The sequence below is a fragment of the Malania oleifera genome, chromosome 2 (assembly GCF_029873635.1).
Source record: "Malania oleifera isolate guangnan ecotype guangnan chromosome 2, ASM2987363v1, whole genome shotgun sequence".
Lineage (NCBI taxonomy): Eukaryota > Viridiplantae > Streptophyta > Magnoliopsida > Santalales > Ximeniaceae > Malania > Malania oleifera.
In genome coordinates, this window is record NC_080418.1 from 147,449,305 (window position 1) to 147,471,954 (window position 22,650).

A 22,650-nucleotide genomic window follows, 5' to 3' on the forward strand; every position below is an offset into this window, starting at 1 on the left:
ATGTATGAAACTTCTTACTTCTTAATGTTATAGGTTCACAATTGAGGTATTATTTATTTGTTTTGTGGGCTTGTTTCAAACTCTAAGATATTGATTCGGTTTCGATTTGTACTAGTCCTGAATGGACAGTTACCCAAATCAAACTAATAAATATATATATGTTTAATTAAAAAATAAGATACATGGATCTAACTTATTGATAGTTTAGGACTTTAGTAATTAAAATGTGTGCGGCAGTAAATCAAAATTCAAAAAAAAAATAAAATTAAAGTTAATTTAATTTAATTTAAATTTAAGTCGGTTGGTTTTTTAGGGGAAACCTCTGAAGGAAAGTCTATTTATGTTTATCTGAGTGTATTGTGACAAAGAAGAGAGATCATTTTGAGAAGTGTATTGTGTACTTTATAATTTCTTAGTGAAATTGTTGTGATGATTGCTTTTGTGGATGTAGGCACTGCTAAACCACGTAAAATCTTAGAAGGACGTATATACAGAACAATAACTCAAAGGGTTATGCTATTTTATTATTTTCAATAATAAGTTAGGAAAAGTTACATTGATAATAAATTTATACAATCATATTCTTTTGACAAATAAAAAAGAGTACATAATTTTAAATTAATTTTTAATTTTTTGTACACTTATATATATATTAATTACCCTATACTATTAATAAACGCAAGTGATGGATGTCCAAATGAATTATCAAACGGCCCTAATTATTGTAAAGCAACACTTAATATTTTAATAATGTTAACAATTTAATTTTGATTCATTAATAACTTACCATAACTACCCAATTAACTTCCTTGATGACGAATTCCCACGTGGCATCTCAATAATTTACAAATTACAATAGATTGTAAATTTATGCAAAATCGAAAATTTTTGTAACAAATTTTATAAAAAATAGAAATTAAAAAAATAAAATCATACTTAGAACGTGTGTGAAAGGCTAGAAATGTGTAAATGAAAGATATCAAATAATAACAAACGATTTAAAAGATACTTTGCAACCCTAACAAATCAAATACTTTGCAATTTCATTGCATTTACGAAGGAATAGTTCAAACTAAACATATAGTTTGTCTATATTCCTTAATATTTTGTTGAAGAGTTCGAATTTCAACTAAGGCCGGCCCGTTGGAACTTGGAAAACAATAAAGAAATGAAAATATGAAAGAACCCACATTTTTCATATTTGGTTATAAGTGAGAAAGAAAATTAAATTTGAATTCACGACGAAAAAGGATGCCAATTGAGGTGAAGTTTATAATGGGAAGGATCTAATTGAAGAAAAGACTAACCCGTTTGATTAGAAATTGTGTTAGAGAGACAATAGAAATGACAAAAACATTGTGGTCGAGGGATTCAACTCATATTCGAGTTTTAACAGTACGTCTAAAAATCCCAATTTACCACTATATACTTGTATTATGATTTTAAATAATTACTGATTTAGGTCATTACATTTTTTTATTACTCTAATTTTCAAACATGCTTGTTTTAAATATATCAATATTTTTTTCTAAACAAAATTAATATATCATGCATTAATAAATATTTCTTTGAAAATCATCCATAGACTATGAAGAGAGAAACCCTAATAAGCTAGAGGGGAGGGGCCTTAAATGCAAGACTCAATATTTCCTTCATGCATCTCCATGTTTGGTGGCCATTGTATGATTCATTAAAAATAATAATGGATACAAAAAGAAGATATTGGTGTTTGGTGGTCCAATGCAATTTCCCTATTAGGGTTTGTTGTTTATTTTGTTTCAAATACTCAAATACTAATAGATTGCTAAAAAGAAAAAATGTACGAGAAATGTTTATATTTTTTATATTTTTTTAAATATATAAATAAATGTCTTAAAATGAGAACTAAATGAGGCATTAAACTTTTGACACACATGCCTATTTACATAGTCATAATTAAGTTCTTTTGACTGACAAAAGAAAGCGAAATAATTTCATGTTCAATTTTACTATTATGCTGTGGTTTTACATTTCATGAAATAATTTTGCCAAAAAAAGGCATAATGATCAAACTTAAAAGCTTTTCAGAATTTTTTTCCCAATATAAAAGTTTTATTGTATGGTGACAATTTTATGAGACAAATATCATTTCACTACAAACAAAAAAAAAGTTTTATTCACGAAAAAGTGAATTGTTTTACTGCAAATAATTAAATATACGATTTATTTAGATGACAGAGAAACAAAATTACTATCAAAGGTTGAGAGAAACGTTTAGTCATGCATGCAAAATAAATATTTATAATGATGTGTTTACTTTGATAAATATTAATTTGTGTTTGTAAATTATTTTGTTGAATCTAAAGCTTTCGAGTTAGCTTCTAACAATTGGAATAGGTACAAATCACACTAAATACTTTTACTTTTTGAAAAGAAAATTCTGATTTTATTTTTGAATACAAAAAATATTTTCAAATGATGATTAAATAAGTTAGGTAAAGTCATAAACATAATAAATTTATACAATCACATTCTTTTGACAAATAAATTAATTTTTTATTTTTTATTTTAAATTAATTTTTAATTTTTTGTACATTTACATATATTAATTATCCTGTACTATTAATAAAGGAAAGTGATGGATGTCCAAATTAATGAATTATCAAATGCCCCTAATTATAGTAAAGCAACACTCTATATTTTTTAATAATGTTAACAATTTAATTTTGATTCATTAATAACTTACCATAATTGCCCAATTAACTTCCCAATGACAAATTGCCACGTACCATCTCAATAATTCACAAATTAAAATAGATTGTAAATTTATGCAAAATCAAAAATTTTTGTAACAAGTTTTATAAAAATAGAAATTTAAAAATAAAATCACACATTAATCGGGTGTGAAAGGTTAGAAATGTTATATTTTATTTCTTTTTTAAAGGAAAAATAATATATTTTTACCAAAAAAAAGTAAAAAAAAACAGTAAACTCACTTGAGTTTTATTTTTTTTTTTTAAATTTGAAAATTTTCAAATACCTCGCTCGAGGTTTCGAAAATTTTATGACCTATCTTGAAATTTTCTAGAAAAATACAAATCTTCTCTTACGTTTTATAAAAAGATAAATATTTTGAGAGGGCTTTTAGTCTTTCTAACAAATATTAGTAGAGATATGTAATATTTTTGAATTCTTAAAAAAATTAATAAAAAATTTTAAAAATCGAGCGGAGATCATGTCTTTTGTTTAGAACAAAATAGGTAGAATTAAAGTTTTTAATTATTATTCGTAAGTAATTTTTAAAAGAAGCAAAAATAATGAAACCTATTCAAAAAATAATAATAATTTATTTATTTTTTATTGGAGATTAAGAAAGGCACTTTAACTGTTTAAAGTTTTTGTCGCGGAAAAGTACAGATTTTGTTTTATTTTATTCTTATAAATTTATTTGGTCCGTCGTTAAATATTTTTAATCTGTTATTTTCCGTCTCCTAGCAGTCTAGCGGAGATAGGCAATTAGGTTATGAATTGACCGCTGCCCTCCGCCACTAAAAAAGGCACCGAGGCACGACAATCGTAGATATTTTTGAATTATTTTAATAATAAAACATCCCAACTGGCAACTGGGCAGAGATCCTAGTCGGAGAGAAAATTTTCCCAATCTCACTCAGCCAAACAAACAGAGAGAAATGTTGAGAGAGAAAGAGATAAATGTAGAGAGAGAAAGAGACAAAGAGAGGAGAGAGGATAGAGGAGAGAGGAGAGAGAAAGGGGAGAAATGTTCCTAGCTGGCACGAGTAGATATTTTTGAATTATTTTAATAATAAAACTTGCCAACTGGACGGAGATCCTCGTCGGAGGGAAAATTTTCCCACACCCTCCGGCCCCAGCCAAACAAACAGAGAGAAACACGGAAACAGGAGAGAGAAAGAGAGAAGAGAATGTAGAGAGAGAAAGAGCCGAGGACAAGAGAGAGAGAGAAAGAGCCGACGAGAGGAGAGACAAAGAGAGAGAAATGTGGACAGAGAAAGAGCCAGAGAGAGAGAGAGACGTTCCGAGCTAGCCACGAAAACCAAGGCAGGCGGGTCACGCGCAGAGACCATCGGGGTATCCTCCGTTTGGCTCGCGGAGGCACGCACGGTCCCTGTGCGCGAGTGGGTGTGCTGGGCTCGAGAGCTAGGGGCAGTTTCGTCATTGCACCCAGTGCAAATTACCTAATCGAGTGCCCGCGAGCACGGGAAACTTTCCTGGTCAAGCACGATCGCCGCCGTTCGTTGGTCGATCTGAGATGGACCATGCTAATTGCTAGGTCCAAGATTTCGCCCCTAACTTTTAGCTACTACACCGTCATGATTTTTCGGGTTACGTACACTCTAACATGTTAATACAATTGCAATAATTAATAATAGTTTTAAATTTTATTTATTTTATTAATATTATTAAATAATTAATTTCAATAAAAAAATTATTTGCATAGCACTCCTAATTTTAGGTGAAATTTTCAACACAATAAATCACTAATAAGGTTTATAGTTTTAGATCATCTCATCATATTTTTAAAATTTTAACCTTAAATGGTACAATACACACTAATTTTTAAAATTGAGATAGAGTGGAAATGGTCTTTGCATATAATTCGAATCTTTGAATGAAAATATTCTTATACTATCTTTGACTAATAAAAAAATACTTTAATATTATTATTTTTTATTGCTAGTCCATCAAAGGATACGGTTTAAAATTTTAATATATAATTATATATATCTTAAGTAATATGCGGAGATTTCAAGTTTATGCTTTTAAATCATTATTTTATTGACTAAAGGTAAACATACCTTTGCTTTATATATAGAGGTTTGAAGTTAGACGATATATTAAATTTTATTTAATTAAATTTATATAACTTTAAATATATGACTTAAAATTTATATTCTTTATTATGAATAAAGGAAATATTAAAAATAGGGTAAAAAAACATTAATCTTTAATGAAATTTGCTAAAAAAATAAAAACCTCTCTTGAGGTTTTAAAAAATCCTAAAATCATCTATTGAGATTTCAAGAATTTTAAACACCTCTCCATAGTTCGCTAATAAGATACAAATATTCTCTTATATTTTATAAAGTGATAAATTTTTTTATGAGAGGTTTATGTTTTTTTGATAAATTTTATAAAATATTTGTGACATTTTTAAAATTTCAAAAAAGGAATCTATCTTTTTCCCAAATGCATGTGAGTGTCTTTTGTTTAAAAAAATAAAAAAATAAAAATCTAAAACCTTTCTTAAGATTTAGTGAAGAGATTCGAACCTCTATTGAGGTTTAAATTTTTTTTCAAACATAAGGTTTCAAATATTTGACATACCTCTTACAAAGTTTATCTCCTTCCTAATTATTGTTGCACGGTCAAATGCTTTTTGTTCAAAGTAAAAATAAAAAATAAAAAATAAATATTTTTAAATGAAGAAGATGAAAAATTGGATATTCATGTTCATATACATTGCTGAGGCCATCCACTTCTGCCCTCGGAATTCGCTTCGTAGCCAATAGAACTCCGCCACGTAGGAGACAAGACCAAGCTTAGGTCCAAGCGCTCCGCAACGAAATCTCATGGGGTCCACTTGTCTGGCTAGCCGAGAGCTTAAATTGAGGGCCTGTGACTCTGTAAGCGGGCAATGGGACGGTGAAGAGGCTCCCTCTCTCTCTCTCTCTCAGGCACGCACAGAAAAAAGCAGAGAGAAAGAGAGAGAGAGAAAGTGAGAGAGAAGGAGCTCTTGGGGAAGAGGGAGAAAGCGAAAGCGACTCGTTCATCCCGAGGTACTTCCATCTTCTTCTTGTTCTTCTTTTGTTTTTCTGAATCGTCTGCTTCCTCTGGTAATGTGTATGGAATTTTCTTTGGATTCATAACTGGTAGATCTACAACATTTTTTTTTGTTAAGAACTTTTCGAAAAGCGGAATGGGTCTCTAGGGTTTGGGGACCCAAGACTTTGAGATCACGCCATGCTTAGAACGATTGATCTGAGTTGGCGCGTGGCGGATTTCCTGACCAGCTCGCCGGCGGACTCTGCCTAGCTTGTGGACCCTTTTTGTCTTTTCTCTAACCATTTTCAAGCTTATATTTGGATTTGATGTAATACAATGGCATTTAATTTCTGTTCAAATCCGATGAATCTAAATCGAAAGCCATGTATACTTTTAAACACACTGAAAATTTGCTTGAACCTTGTGATGAGTTTCTGGTTGCCACCGCCCAATAGTTTAGATCTTCTTTAGAAACTTTGATTGGTTTGAGCGGGTTTGGATAAAATGTAGTATAAAATTGAATTGATTTATTCAACTTTGCATCAACCCAAGCCGAGATTCGATTCCACTCGTAAATGCAATCTTTGGATTTATGCGTCTCCAGTGGTTTCTTATTTGAAAACGAACCTGCTGTTGGTGTTTATGGCGGTCGAAAATTTTCCACATTGCGTTTGTTTCTCTGAAGAAAATACTACTTTCATTCGTTATCCAAATGGAGACGAAATCTGAAACAAAATGAAGGAAAAATTATGTTTACAAATAAGAAACATTGTAGGCTGTCTGGCTGTGAGGCCCGTGGGACTAATCCTGCAAATTCCTCTTCAAACTTTCATTCTAAAGCTTTTTTGAGCTGCACATTTTTATTATTTAACCTTCACATGGATAAACAAACGTATTTGTTTGGTATTTTGCTTAGTCATCAGATTATTCTAGCTGAAGGACAATTTTCTTTAGATTGTCTTCGCTGCTGTAGTCCATTGAAGTCTGCTCTGTATATGTTTGGTGAAATTACGGAGAAACTTAGTTTTTTTCATTGACATCTTTGGATTCCTCTGTTTATGAGACAAAATGGTTTGTTTTTTTTTTTTTTGGGAGGGGTTCAATTCTTCATTTTCCTGATTTTGCCTTTTCCTGGTGTATTCTTCATAATTTTAAAATTTATTTTTAGACCAATATTGTTCAAGTTTTGAAGTTTGAATTTTGTTTCTCATTGTTTAATTTACTTCTGTGGTTAAAGAAAAGTTGTGAACAAAAGTAGATAATTTTTAAAACTAGAATGTTTGGTTTGTTCATTGAATACAAGCTGTATCATTTTTATTTTTATTTTTTCCATAAAAAATCTGCAGCAGCCCTTATGAAAATTTTCAATGCCGAGAAAACACAAGGGAACGGGTTATATTAATCCCACTTTGAATTCCAGCTCTCTATCTCCCTCATAATCATTTTACTTAAACAGCTATCTGTAGTTCTCTCAACAATCACAAAGCTTAAAAAAGTATGATACTGAACGTAGGACATTGAATATAACCATTTCAAATTTGGAGATGCCTTAAGCCGCCATTGCAAGGGCAGAGCATGAGTGTATTCCATAGCTGTTCTTCATTGGTCATCAATCGTCGTGTTTGGATTGCAGAGTGGTTTTGGGTGGGAATGTTATGGAATTGAAAAAATTGTGTGATGATTCATTTTCATTCCATTTGATTTGTTCTCATTCTGACAAACTGAATCCATAGTAAATTATTTTGAACAAATTGGCATTATCAGGTATGTGAGTTAAAATTTCTTTCTATGTTATTGTCAGATAAGTAGTTGCCGCACACAAATATTCTGTAAAATAAAATTTTCCCAAATGGAACAGCTTTTTCATTATCATTGCATTTTCGCAACATGTGAGACGAATATTTTGCTATTTGCAACATTTGAATGACCCTAGCCGTGCTTACCTTTGATTTCCTGTTCGTGGCTCAGCAATTATGATTGTTGGAAAGTAGACGCGTATTTTACAATTATAGCGCCTCCCACAAATATTCTACAAAACAAAATTTTCCCAAACGGAATAGCTTTTTCATTATCATCGCATTTTCGTAACATGTGACACGATTATTTTGCTATTTGCAACATTTGAAATGACCCTAGCGGTGCTTGCCTTGTTCGTGGCCCGGCAATTATGATTGTTGGAATGTTGTGCTCTCTGTGTATCGCATTAGCATATTTTTCCTGTTTTTGTTTGTTTAATTATTTTCTAGATGATTCAATCTCTGTTTTTTATTTAATTTTGCATGATTTAATATGTTCTTCTTCTTGAACGGGTGCCACATCAAGGAGTATACCTAAGACGGCTGTTGAATCACAGACAGAAGCTTGGTACCTTCTTGAGGTCAGTAATTTCTATTTTGTATGTTCATTCCTTTGTGAATCGTTGCATTTTTTTTTTATGTGGATGATAATATTCTGCAGGGAATATACATAATGACATTATTTGATAAAGATGTATGCAGGAGTAAACAATTAACAGCAGCCAATCTTAGAAACGTAGATTTTGTCATAAAAATTAACTAGTACTACAGAATTATTTGGATTTTTGAATTGTGAGACTTGAAATTTCCAACTTCTCAATTTATGGTGCAGTTAATGCCCAGCTGTGCTGTATTTGTGTTTTTAGTTGGGAGTTGGGACTGCGTTGTGCTTGTATGGTTTCATATAGTAATACAAAATTACTCATATAACATAACAGCAAATCAAGTTTTATATTTTAACCAGGTCAAGTTACATAAACCCTTTTTAGCTAATTTACTCAAACATGAACAATTGATGCCTAGCTGTGTTGTATTTGTGTTTTCAGTTGGGAGTTGGGACTGCATTGTACTTGCATGGTTTTATATAGTAATACAAAATTACTCATATAACATAACATGACAGCAAATCAAGTTTTAAATCCTAACTAGATCGAGTTACATGAACCCATTTTCGTTAATTTACTCAATCATGAACATTTTCTTCTGATGATTTCAGGATTATTAAATTTTTACTTATTATCTCATTTGAAGTTAATTTAAATCTATCACTATCTTTTCTACTATCTAAGGACTTCACTTCTCCTCACAAATCCATTTTTTGACCTACTCTGCACATTTACCGCAAATATGTCTATTTTTCTTAATTGACTCGTGTGATAAAATAAAAAATATAAAATTACTCATAATTAATTGACATAATAATGCAAAATTAAATCATTTCACATATTACATAGAGCTCTAAAAATTTTTAAATGGTAGTGTGTCTACAAGTTCTTTATTTATACATATATTTATAAATTATATATTATTCATAAAAATAAAAAAGTTAGGCACCATGTCTTGCAAGTATTCTCAGAATGGGTATATGTCATGGAGCACGCATGGGGTTGTTTTGGCATGCGCGTAGGAGGTGGATAGCAGATAGCTTAAGCGATTCCGCTTTTCTAAAAGTCCTAACCCTGCCGAGCACATTGGGACCCCTTTCTTTATTCCTCTGTTCTTGGCCTCTCTGCCCTTCCGCTGCTTCCCTTGCCCTTCGGATTTTTGGCTTCCCCTGTTTTCTGTTATTTATACATTTAAGCGTTTTACCTTTACGAATTACAAATGTTTATTTATATTTATTTATTTATTTGAACAATATTTATATAATTTTACATATAATAATAATAATACATTCTCCTTTATTCTTTTATTTATTTCTTAATTATTTTTTGAGAGCCAATGAATTCTTACTTTATTCCTGCGTAATTTAACCCTGTCTAGGTTTTGCTCCTTTGATGCTTCAATCATGTCTACATTGCCCCCATATTATTATTTCACAATCATTTTAATGTGCTGAAGCACACATTAGTATTTGAAGGTTTGAGACTTAACCTTATATTTTAATTTGCATGAACTTCAACAAAATATAATATAAAATTATATTCATATTCATCAAATTTACATAAACCTAGAAAATTTTAAATCTAAATTCATGTTTTAAAAAATAAATTTACGCTTTACTTGGATTGAAGATTTTTTTTTTTAGAAAAATAAAATAGAAAGAAAAGTTAGTTTCTTCCATAATTTCTTTTATGTCAAATACTCTTTAGAATCACGATTTGTTAAAAAATAAAAAAAAAGACGCCCAGTGCACAAAGGTTTCGCGTATGCAAGGTCTGGGGAAGAGACGAATCCCAATGAGTTTATAGTACGCAATCTTACTCTGTATTTTTGCAAGAGGCTGATTTCACGCCTCAAACTTGTGACAATTTTCTTGTGAGAAAATGCTTATAATTATAGTTTGATCTTACAAGAATTCAAAAATATCTACAGTGAACTGTCATTTAGTTTTCCGCATGAGTAGTTTCTATTTCTATGTATACTTCTTCAGTAGTCATTTGGTTCAAATTATTTCTGAGCATTCCCAATAAATATGATTGGAAAATCACATTTAATACTGCTAACTAATATTACAAAGAAGTTTTATTTTTGAGACTAATAATTTAATAGGTTTCATATGCTTTTTAAGTGGTGAAACTCACAATATTAATTGTAACAATTTATCACACACAAAAAGGAAGGCCTCCATATATTATAAAGCAGTATACACATTTGTTATTAGAGTGAAATAAAATAAAATGAAATAAAATAATTTTTTTATGGTTTTCACATGTTCTTTTTTTTTTTTAATTAAAAAAAAGAAATTTCCAATTCGTTTCCAAACTTTTCATGTACAGTGAGTGAGAAACGCTGTTCATGAAATATTAAAAAAATGTTTCTTGGCGATTGGTTTTCATTTAGGTCGTGTTTGTAAAATTCGTAAAACGTGCCACTGGCACAGAGCCACTTGCCTGATGCCTCACGGAACAGTGACGTGAACAAGCTTTTGGCGCCACTCCTAGAATTAGAATGTTCTGTTGCGTTTGTTTTGCCCATTTCATTTTCCAAAAATAGATTTTTCATTTTTCCAAGCTTAAGATTTAATTCAGGGTGCCAGTTTCTTCCCTTTTCAAAGTTTTGATTCAACAACGGTGGACGGTAGTAGTTTCACATTTTTAGGAGTTAAGTGCTATAGTTATATTGTTTTGTTTAGTGTTTATGAATCACAAGAAAGTGATTAGTTGTCAAACACATGTTTTATTTCTCAAAGTTATTTTTCATGTTTCTCTCTCTTAGAACACCAATTCAATTCTACTAGTACACGAGCCAATCATCATTTCAATCTGATATCCATCAAATCCATTACCAGCCAACCAGATTTATTATTATTATCAAGTAGTTTCACATTTTTAGGAGTTGAGTGCTAAAGTTATATTGTATTGTTTAGTGTTTATGAATCACCAGAAAGTGATTAGTAGTCACACACACATGTTTTATTTCTGAAAGTTATTTTTCATGTTTCTCTCTCTTAGAACACCAATTCAATTCTACTAGTACACGAACCAATCGTCATTTCAATCTGATATCCATCAAACCCATTATCAGCCAGCCAGATTTATTATTATTATTATCAAGTCACATGCAGCCAATTCTTGAATTTGGACATTTTTATATGTTATGATTGGCTCTTGAGTAGATTGCGAGTATTTCTCTCGTGTCCATGTTTCATGAAGCTTTTAAAAGTGTACTTGGCATTACAATTAAATATTCATTTTTAATTTCTGTGTTTTAATTATCATTGTTTCAATTAGATTTAGGAGACAAATTTGCGTGTGAAATGAATTTTAAGGAAGTGGAATTAAGCAAATAGGAGCAAGGGAATATGTTTTATATTTATTTAGAATTATTTATTTCAAGAATAATAAATTACGTAAAATAAAAGTACATTATATTAAGAATTAAGAGGATACTTAGTATCTAACATGTTTAAAAAATGAAATAAGATAAAATGAATGGTGATAACAATTAATGACTAAACTTCAAAAGTCATTAACATAAACATAATTTGAAAACAAAAGTCGGGATGTTGTTGTAAAAAATATTTCAATATTTGTTTTGCTCTTATTTTTTTCTTTTTTCCTTTTTTTTTTTTTTGGGTTTATATTTTCTTTCTTGAGGATTTAGTATCGTTGCTATGATTGTACATTCTCTTCCTTAATATATCTTCTTTAATTATCAAAAACTATATATTTCAGTATTTGAATAAGTATGTTGACGAACAGCATATGCTAGACACAATAGATCTTTTTCCCAACAAACACAATTAAAAAAAATAAAAATAAAACTGTGCTCAGTTTGATCAATCGTAGATGCTGTGCTTGTGATTTTATAAACATAGAGATTTCAATAAGGATTCTCAAAAAATCCCCACAAATTTACTATCCAACACATAAATTTACCAAATAAAAATTTAAAAGCCAGTTGTAATGAAATCCCCTTTCCAGTAATCAATTAAAAACGCAATTCGGTGAGGAGTGAAACTTCCATGCATCAACAGCTTTCAATCATCGTTTTCCCAACCCTCCTCCTTTTGGGGAAAGGACGGGATCAATTTCCTTTGCCTTTCGGTAGTATAGCTGTAGAAGCATATGGAATCCAGCTGCCTGCCAAGATGTCCTACTCGTGCATTCATTCAGAATAACCCATAGCAACTTGCAATTGGTTTTGGACTACCTACTTTCCTACTTTTCATTCCGGTAACCGTGTTGGTTGATGCATTAATGCTTTCTCACACGATTCAATGCCAACACTCACCTTGTTTGTACTTGATTTCCTCATCTAATCTATGTGATATCAATGGCGTTGAAAACACCGTCTCTTCATGTACGTGCTTCCCCTTCCCTGTTCCCCGGTTGAATTTTGCTTGCATTCATTAAGATTGCCTAATTTTCTGCTGTACCGAGATCGACATATTTGCACAAGTTAAATGTATATATAACACTTGTTGCAGGTTCAGCAGGAAGAAGAAGAAAAACAACAATGGGAGCCGGTGGCAGAATGTCTCTCCCCCCATCCAAAGGCAGTGACGAACTGGAAAGCAAACACCGTGATGCTTTGCTCCGAGTTCCCCACTCGAAGCCTCCCTTCACGCTCAGCCAAGTGAAGAAAGCTATCCCACCCCACTGCTTCCGGCGCTCACTCCTCCACTCCTTCTCCTACCTTCTCTATGACCTCGTCCTGGTGGCCCTCTTCTACTACATTGCCACCACCTACTTTCACCACTTCCCATCACCGCTCTTCCACCTTGCGTGGCCCCTCTACTGGGCTGTGCAAGGCTGCGTCCTCACCGGCGTCTGGGTCATTGCCCATGAGTGCGGTCACCACGCCTTCAGCGACCACCAGTGGCTTGATGACACTGTTGGCCTTATCCTCCACTCTGCCCTCCTTGTCCCCTACTTCTCCTGGAAGTACAGCCATCGCCGCCACCACTCCAACACTGGTTCCCTTGATCGGGATGAAGTTTTCGTCCCCAAGCCAAAGTCCAAAATGCCTCGCTACTCCAAGTTTCTCAACAACCCACCTGGCAGGGTTCTTTCCCTTTTCATCACCCTCACCCTGGGTTGGCCCCTCTACTTAGCCTTTAATGTCTCTGGTCGCACCTACGACCGCTTTGCATGTCACTACGACCCCTATGGCCCTATTTACTCTGACCGTGAACGTGCACAAATCTACATCTCCGACGCAGGGGTTCTCGGTGTCGCTTACTTGCTTTACAAGCTGGCTCTGTCCAGGGGTTTAGCCTGGGTTTTAGGGGTGTATGGGGTGCCATTGCTAATTGTTAATGGCTTCCTGGTGTTGATAACTTACCTGCAGCACACACACCCAGCACTGCCACACTACAACTCATCGGAGTGGGACTGGCTGAGGGGGGCACTGGCCACGGTTGACAGGGACTACGGGATACTGAACAAGGTGTTCCACAACATCACAGACACGCACGTCGCGCACCACTTGTTCTCGACAATGCCACATTACCATGCGATGGAGGCAACAAAGGCGATCAGGCCGGTGCTGGGAGAGTATTACCAGTTGGATCGAACCCCAATTTACAAGGCAATGTGGAGGGAAGCGAGGGAGTGTGTGTACGTAGAGCAGGACGAGGGTGACCATAGCAAGGGAGTTTTCTGGTACAAGAACAAATTTTGATGAGGCTGACAAGGATGATGAGTAGTACTTTTTTTTTCCCTTGATATTAATTATTGTTGTTATTATTGTTGGGGCTGTAATATGCCTTCCTTGATTGATCAAATTGATCAGTACTGAGGGTGTTTTTGTTTCTAGTAGTGAATCAGTGGAGAGGAGAGGTGTAGCTGCTAGAGACTGCACATGCCTTTTTTGGTTCTAGTCTTTAACCAATTGTTATATGATCCTCTGCTGGTTTGCTCAATGTTGTGCTGGTAAGATTTTTTTTTTTTTTTAATTTTAATGTTGAAAGGGGAAACAGTGAGGGGAGAAACCCGGAAAAAAAAAGAAGAAGAAGGGAGAAAGCATTTGTTTGGTTTGGGTGGAGGGATGTGAGATTGAGAGAAGAGAGTATTTAAGCCTCCTCAAAGTTCAAATAATTATATGTACAATTCCTGTTATTGATAGTAATTAGTGTTAGAAGTATTAATGCATGGTAAAGGATGGGTGGGTGCTCATATTTAGCTGCTTTATGCCTTCAAATTAATTTATTTATATTTTGGTTTGCATTTTAAATTAGGTTGAAAATAAAGTGGAATAAAATTTTAAATAGAAAAAATTAAAAAAATAAAATCATGTAATAAGTTTAATTTTATATTCTCCAATTTTATTCCAATCCTTTGTACTAAAACCATGTGTAGCTAATGTTAATTTGAGGCAAGGACCACTCTACGCTTAGGAGGAGGCCACTTCCAAAATGACCCAGTTAATGATTCAAAATCATTTTTGCACATTTCACACCATGTTTTTTCTTTGCCTAAGAAAATAATTTATTGTGAAAAATAATCTTTTAACAGGGGAAATATGACTTTTCACTCTTTTATTATAATACATACATACATACATATATATATATATATATATATATATATATATATATATTCTTTTTCCTTTGTCCCAACCAAAAAAATATGAAAAAAAGGGGTACAATTTTGTATTATATTTTTGTTCAAATTCATATGAATCCAAATCCAAATTCTGAATTTCCTATTCTCACACAGTTAGCCTCAATGTAGAATTTAAAATATGTAAAGATTGGGATTGTAACGCAAATTTAATTTTAACATATATATTTGGGTCAAGTAGATATGGTTCAAATATATGCATTCACTAATTTAAAAATTGATCATTTGAACATATTAAAACCTATACATTTGAATGAGAATTGCAAAAATAAAAAAATGAAATAAATATATTGGGAATCAAGAGACCAAATTAAATTGCATGCATGTGTGAACACGTGGGGTTTCAAGTTGGATATGATATTATTAAATAGTTAAAAATATAAGATTACTGTAAAAATATCATCGAGAACAAATTTAGCTCTTTATTAATTAAAATTAGTCTTTTTTTAATATAAATTTTAAATTAGTTGTGATGATTGTCTTGATAAAAATAAAATATGCAACAATGAGTACAAATATATGAAAAATTCTCCTAACAAAGAGCTTGAATGGCCAACATTTTATAGGGACATGTTACAATCGATAAACCCATTATTGCTTCAAAGATATTATTAGAATAACTCTCCTTGCTAATGTAAATGTGCACTTGTAAACACAATTCACAAATAAATGGGAAATTCCCCTAGCAAAGGCTATCACATCCTCCTCTTCCCATGAAAATCGATGTTTTTAAAGTTCTTAACGAGGAGAAAGTTTCATTGAGTCCAAGGTGTGGTGCTTACCCCATCACAATCAATAAAAAACGAAATAAAAAAGAAAAAGACAACTAAGTAAACAAGACTGGGTGCTGCAGTCTTGGATGTTGGTGTTGTGGATCTCATAGTATACTCATCTTTTATGAAAATTTCCACTTCTTAAAGTAATGACCTTCACTTGCTCTTTCGGGTTGTTTTCTGTGGTGCTTGGGAGTGATCCTTGAGGTCATTTGAGCATTAATTTTACCAATTGACCAACCATCTTTTCAATGCTCCGCATAGTGTTCTCGTTGTTCTTTAGAGTAATGTACCTTGAAATCTAGCATCCACCTTGGCCATAAATTGTGCCATTACCTTGTCCATATTCAGCTTCTTCTCTTGTTGTTAATTTTGAAATCCCGGCGGAGCCTTGGAAATATTTTGGGAGTTGCTCCATAAGAAATTTGGGTAGTTTCGCCATCATAGATTATAAGTGTTGGAATAAGGATTGTTTTGTCGTTGGTAATTCGACACAATGTTTGCTTGCTCAAAACTATTGTTGGTGAATGGATTTTCCACTTGACAATCTACCCCCATATGATTCCCTGCACAAAATTCACAAATTATATTAGTGGATTAAATGGCACTCATAGTGATATTGTCTAATTTATTAGAAAAAGTTGCAACTTGTGCAGCTAAAGTAGAAAAAGAATCAATTTCATGAACTCCTTGGGTTCTTTTAGATGTCACTCGTTCCGCTGGCCATTGGTAATTGTTGGTTGCCATCTCCTCCACCAACTCATACGCTTCTTTAGGTGATTTCTTCATCAAAGTCTGTCCGGCTGCTGCATCAATCATTATACGTGTGGTAGGCTACAACGCATTGTAGAAGGTTTGCACTTGAATACAAATAGGTAGTCAATGATGTGGGCACTTTCCAAGAAATTCTTTATACCTCTCCCAAACTTCATAAAGCGACTCTGTATCAAATTGAACAAAAGTGGTGATATCATTTCGCATCTTCACGCTTTTGGCTAGGGGAAAGAACTTTGCTAGAAACTTTTTAGCCAAATCGTCCCATGTAGTTATAGTTAGCGGTGGAAGTGAGTTTAACCATGTCTTTGCCTCGTCTCAGAGGGAGAATGGAAAGAGTTTCAATCTAATAGCATTATTAGAAACTCAGTTATGTTTAAAAGTATCACATAAACTCAAGAAAATTAGTTATGTGAGCATTTGGATCATCATGTGGCATGCTACTAAATTGCAATGTTGAGGCCACCATTTGAAGAATAGCTGACTTTATCTCAAAGTTATTGACTTGAATGGCAGGTCATCTAATGCTAGAAGTAGCTCTGGTGACCAAAGGAACAACATAATCTCCCAAAGCCCTATTTCCACGTTGATCTTCTATTGCTTCGTTCTCGGTTGTGGAATCCTTCTTCTTCTCCTTGTCTAGACATTGAAAGGTGCGTTCAATTTCAGGGTTAAAAGGTGCTAGATCCAAACTTCGAGTACATTACATGCAAACCTCGGGAAGCCAGAAAATAAAAAAAATTAAAAAAATTAAAAAAAAAAAAAAGCAAAACTAAAAATTAAGACTAAGATTATATGTCTCACGTCGGTTGAAAGATTATAAGAAGAATTACCCTAACCACGATCTAGAGCTGGCGGCAGTAGTGTATGCACTAAAGATTTGGCGGCATTATCTTTATGCGGGTAGGTGTGAAATTTTTACTGACCACAAGAGTTTGAAATATTTTTTCATGCAGAAAAAGTTGAACATGAGGCAGAGGAGATGGTTAGAGCTAATAAAGGATTATGATTGCACCATTAGTTACCACCTGGGAAAGGCGAATATGGTGGTTGATGCCTTGAGCCGAAAATCCATGGGCGCATCAGTATCTGCAATGGAAATCCAACATTCGATTCAAATGGATCTAGAAAGAATGGGAGTAGAACTCGTAAAGGGTGATCATCAAGCATTTATTGCCAATCTAGTGTTGCAACCGACTCTACGGAAAAGAATTAAAGCGACACAAAGGAGTGATGCAGAACTGGTAGAGCTAATAGAGAAAGTATAGGATGGTCTGGAGGAAGATTTCAATATCTCATATGATGGGGCCTTAAGGTTTCGTACCAGGTTATGTGTACCTGCTGATCTTGAGATTAAGAAAGTGATTTTGGAGGGAGCACACCGATCCTTGTATACGATACATCCTGGTAGCACTAAAATGTACGGGGATCTTCGGGATTCGTTAGCAGAATGAAAAGAGAAATTGTCGAGTTTGTAGCACAGTGTTTTTCATACCAGTAGGTGAAAGCTGAGCATTAGAGACCGGTGGGGTCATTACAGCCTTTATATATTCCTGAGTGGAATTGGGAGCATATAGCGATGGATTTTGTCACTGGGATACTGCCGGCGCTTCACGGATAGGATGCCATTTGGGTAGTGGTGGATCGACTTACGAAGACTGCCCATTTACTGCCTATCAAAGTTAACTACTCCTTAAACTGATTGGCAGAGTTGTATATTTAGGAGATAGTGAGAATGCATGGCATGTCTATGTCCATAGTTTCAGATCGAGACCCATGGTTCACATCTCGCTTATAGAGGAGTTTGCAAGAGCTCATGGGTCTCAATTGTCATTCAACACTGCATTTCATCCTTAGATAGATGGACAAGCGGAGAGGATGATACAGATATTGAAGGATATGCTACGTGCATGCGTGCTGGACTTTGGGGGCAGTTGGTTATGGTTTATACCATTAGTCGAGTTTGCATATAATAACGGTTATCGAGCCAGCATAAGGATGACACCGTTTGAGGCATTGTATGGTAGGAAATGTCTATCCCCATTGTACTAGGATGAGATTGGGGAGAGACAGATACTGGGGCCAGAGTTGATACGGTAAACTTAGGAAAAAGTTAGACTCATCAAAGATAAAATCAGTGCAGCGCAGAGTCGGCAAAAGAGTTACATTGATACTCGCCTATGAGAGTTGCAGTTTGACATAGGGGACCATGTGTTCTTAAAAGTGGCACCATTGAAAGGTGTTATGAGATTCGGGAGGAAGGGTAAATTGAGCTCTAGGTATATTGGACCATTTAAGATTCTTGAAGAGTGGGTCCAACTACTTATAGGCTGGCGTTACCACCGATTTTGTCAAGAATTCTCTACGTATTTCACATATCTATGTTAAGGAAATACGTCCCAGATCCCTCTCATGTGATCAGATATGAGGCACTAGAGCTTAGTGATGCTTTGTCATATGAGGAAATGCTAGTGCAGATTTTGGATTGGAAAGAACAAGTGCTGCGTACAAAAAGTATACCATTGGTAAAAGTTCTGTGGCACAACCATGCAGTATAAAAGGCTTCTTGGAAGTTAGAGGAGCAGATGCGCCAGAGATATCCACACCTGTTCGGCAGGAATCAGGGTTAAGGTATGTAATTTAAATTGTATAATATAGGTTAGGTAGTGTTTAGATTTTAATGGTTTTGAGGAGAAATTTATTTCAATGGTTGTAATCTCCCAGAACCCTTTTGTAACCACAGTATTCCTCCACCATAAGTGAGGGTAAGTAATAAAATAAGTAGTCAATTTTCCTCAATGGATGGTGCACAATACAAATAATAAATTTCGAGGATAAAATTTTTATAAGGAGGGGAGAATGTAGAGACCCGAAGAATTATAGTACTTAAATAATAAAAGAAAGGAGAGAAATGGATTTTCCAAGGGGAGCTCAGCAGGGTCTCATCGACGAGCATGGAATTCTTGTCGACGAGTATCCTTCTTAAGTATGTCGACGAGGACATGTGTCTCGTCGACAAAAAGATACCAAGAGGGTGATTTCATGGCCTGAAGCTCGTCAACGAACGTACAGCCTTCGGCGACAAACTCCCTTCTTAGACTCGTTGACAAGGGGTTGTGCCTCGTCAACGAGGCCACGTGGACAGCACTCTATAAATAGGCCAAAACACGTTTTTCAATGAGAAACTTCACATGCAAACCCTCTCTCTCTCTCTCTAAAATTCTTCCCTTCCACCTTCTCTCTTCATTTACGGATTCAATTCTCGCTGGATTGACGATCGGAAGCCGCCACGCTACTCCTAGGAAAATTTTCTTCAAGTCTGCTGGAATAGTCCGTTAGTTAGGCTAACTTAGGCACCATCCCAAAATTTGGGTAAGTTGGTTATTTTAAGTTTTATAAAGTATTTGGTATTTCTAGACTAAGGAAAGTGTTATAGATGGAATAATACTGAAGTTTTTTTTTAAAAAAAAAATGTAAATTTTAGGGTGTTGAGCTAGGAACACCATGGGTGTAGGTTTGGATTAAATTGCGAGCATCTCAGTAAGTCGGGTAAGGGGAATAAATTATAGCAGATATTTTTGTGAAATACTAGGTGAATTATAAGTGAAATGAATTATTGTATTTTCCCTGATGTTATTATGATATGATTAATAAATGAAATTTGTGTGGCATATGATCATATGAAAATGATGAAATGATAATTGTGATTTCTGGATAATAATGAAATGGAATAAAAGGATGTATGGAAATGATTTTTATGAAAATAGTGAAAGCATGAAATACTGATATTTGTGTATATAGAGAGAAATGTGGAATTATGTGAAATATGGAAAAGGTTTTAAGAAATGAGGTAAATATGAAATATTGATATGTATATACTGGAAATGATGAAACATGTGATATGTAATATATTTTCATATATATATGTATGCATATTGTTATTGAAATACTGAGAATTTATCGATAGACAAATGTGAATTTATTAGGAATATTGAAATGTGAACATTGCAACTAACAATTGCAATAAATATTGAATTTGGAAATGCTGATATGAGAAAAATGAAATAGTGGAAAAGAAAACTCTTATGGAATGGATATGTAAACCCCAACGATGGGTTATGATATCGAGCACGGTACCGATGCTAGTGGATGAAAAGTGCAACCACACGGACTTGTGGAGCGTGTGGCAAGGCAGTACAAATGGACCAGAGAAGGGTTGTATATTGCCCCTTGGATTCTGGATCAGGGTATAAGGCAGGTCATTCGTTATTGCAAACAAGTATATGGTATTATTTGATCTAATCGGGTCAACCAACCGCGGTTAGATCCAGCCTCCGGGCTGCACAATCCTGACCATAGAGGGAAGCATGGCGTGGGGAAAACTCCTCAGGGCAGCCATGAGTTACAGACATGGGTGTATGGGTTACCAAGGATACTCATGTGTTAGATATGGAAATAGAAATGGAAAATGGAAAAGAAGTGGGAATATGGAAATGAAATGAAGACGAGAAATGATACTGCGTGAGTTAATAAATAATTAAAGCGAAGTAAGACACACCGCCTGAGGGCTTACTAAGTAAGTTTAGTGCTCTGATAAGTATCCGTTATAGCTAAACCCGAGTTTATCAGGTTAGGCTGCAAACGATTTTAGGGCAGAGGGAAGCTGTTTGTATGGGCGGGTAAGTTTCCCTATTCTCAGGACTTTGCGGGTAAATTTGGATTACAAACAAATGATTTTGGAAATGGAAGTAAAAGCTTATGAAAGATTGTGTTGTATATTTTTATGATTATGATTATGGAAATGATATATTTTCTTAGAAGATACTATCACTGATATGCTATATGTTATGAAACAATGAATCTCATATTGCCACACACTGTAAATAATTTATTTCATCTTACTGAGATGTGTCTCACCAAATCATTTAAATATTTCAGGTAATCGAGATCGAGCTGGTGTTAAAGCTCCCAGATAAAGGGGAGCTGCTACCCTGACATACAAGGTGAGTGTGTAAACTAGGGATGGATAATTCCCTTAGAGTTTTGTTATTTTGGGATGTATGTTGATGTATAAACTTCTGGATGGTTGACACTTTGGTATGTGTATTCACTGTGATGTATATATATATTTTGGGACTTCCGCTGATAGGAATACTGATATGACCGTTTTATCCTATACCCACCCTAGGTCGGGTCAAGTCATGCTTAAATGGTGTCAGGGTGGTGACATGGCCGATCTGTTATGTATGCTAATACATGAAAAAAAAAATGACATGAAAAATCGGGGCGTCACACTAGAGTTCCTGAGGATTGAGGAGATTACAAGCCCATAACATGTAACGCCCCTTTACTCTGATACCGTTTATGACTTTGCCCTTTTTATATGGGTGTGGCCATAACTGATACTTATCAAGGCACTCACGTTACTCAGCAAGCCCTCGGGCAGAGAGTCTTACTTCACCATAAACATTCATGCAATTTAATTCACATACATGTACTTACACACATTCAATATCAATCATACCACAGAGATCCATGTGTACACGCATCATACCTCATATCAGAACACATCAATATTCACAACACATTCAATTCACCTACGCGTACTCACACCCACAGTAAACAATACACAAATACTTCACTTCTGCATTTCACTTTCGATGGTTCTCAGGGCATCCCTCCCCATCGTTCCCTCTACGTACTTAGCATCCCTCCCCATCGTTCTTAGCACGTACTTCACTTCGGACATGTTACACTTTCACATTGACCTATTTGTGGTAAATCAGTAAAACGGCCTCCTTCCCTGCCACGTTTTACCCCATCTATATAAATGACAATATAACGACCTCCTCAAGTCCTGCCAACGTTATATTGTGATTTATATCATGGATAATATAATGATCTCCTCATAGCTTGCCAGCGTTATATTTTGAATTACAAGAATAACCACACAATCACCCAAATACACAAGCTTAGATACCATGGTGACTCACAACTAGTTATTATGAAGAATTAATCTCATGCCACACGGTTTGAGTGTCAACCATTCTATTATATATGATTGATAGATAATATATCCTACTCACATTGGTTTTTACCCAAATATGAATTATAATAAAAAAAACCATCAATTTCAATTGCTTAATCCATTTAGAAAATCATACATATAAACACGGGCTCATATACTCGAATTTGATCGGTTCAAACTTAATAAAATAGATTTCATTAAGTGTGCCAAGTAGTATAAGCATTCCTATAGAAAAATAATGTTAAGGCATATATAGTGTTCATGAACCC

At 34.2% G+C, this 22,650-nt stretch overlaps 1 protein-coding gene across 1 annotated transcript; it reads left to right on the forward strand.

Annotated features, from left to right (window-relative positions):
• The first annotated feature begins 5,611 nt into the window (after positions 1-5,611).
• On the forward strand, positions 5,612-14,106 carry LOC131148005 (delta(12)-acyl-lipid-desaturase-like). The gene is made up of 3 exons (XM_058097736.1): positions 5,612-5,795; positions 8,104-8,158; positions 12,670-14,106. Exon 3 carries the CDS (start codon positions 12,699-12,701, stop codon positions 13,863-13,865), a length of 1,167 nt encoding a protein of 388 aa, XP_057953719.1. The 5' UTR covers positions 5,612-5,795; positions 8,104-8,158; positions 12,670-12,698; the 3' UTR covers positions 13,866-14,106.
• The last annotated feature ends 8,544 nt before the right edge of the window (positions 14,107-22,650 follow it).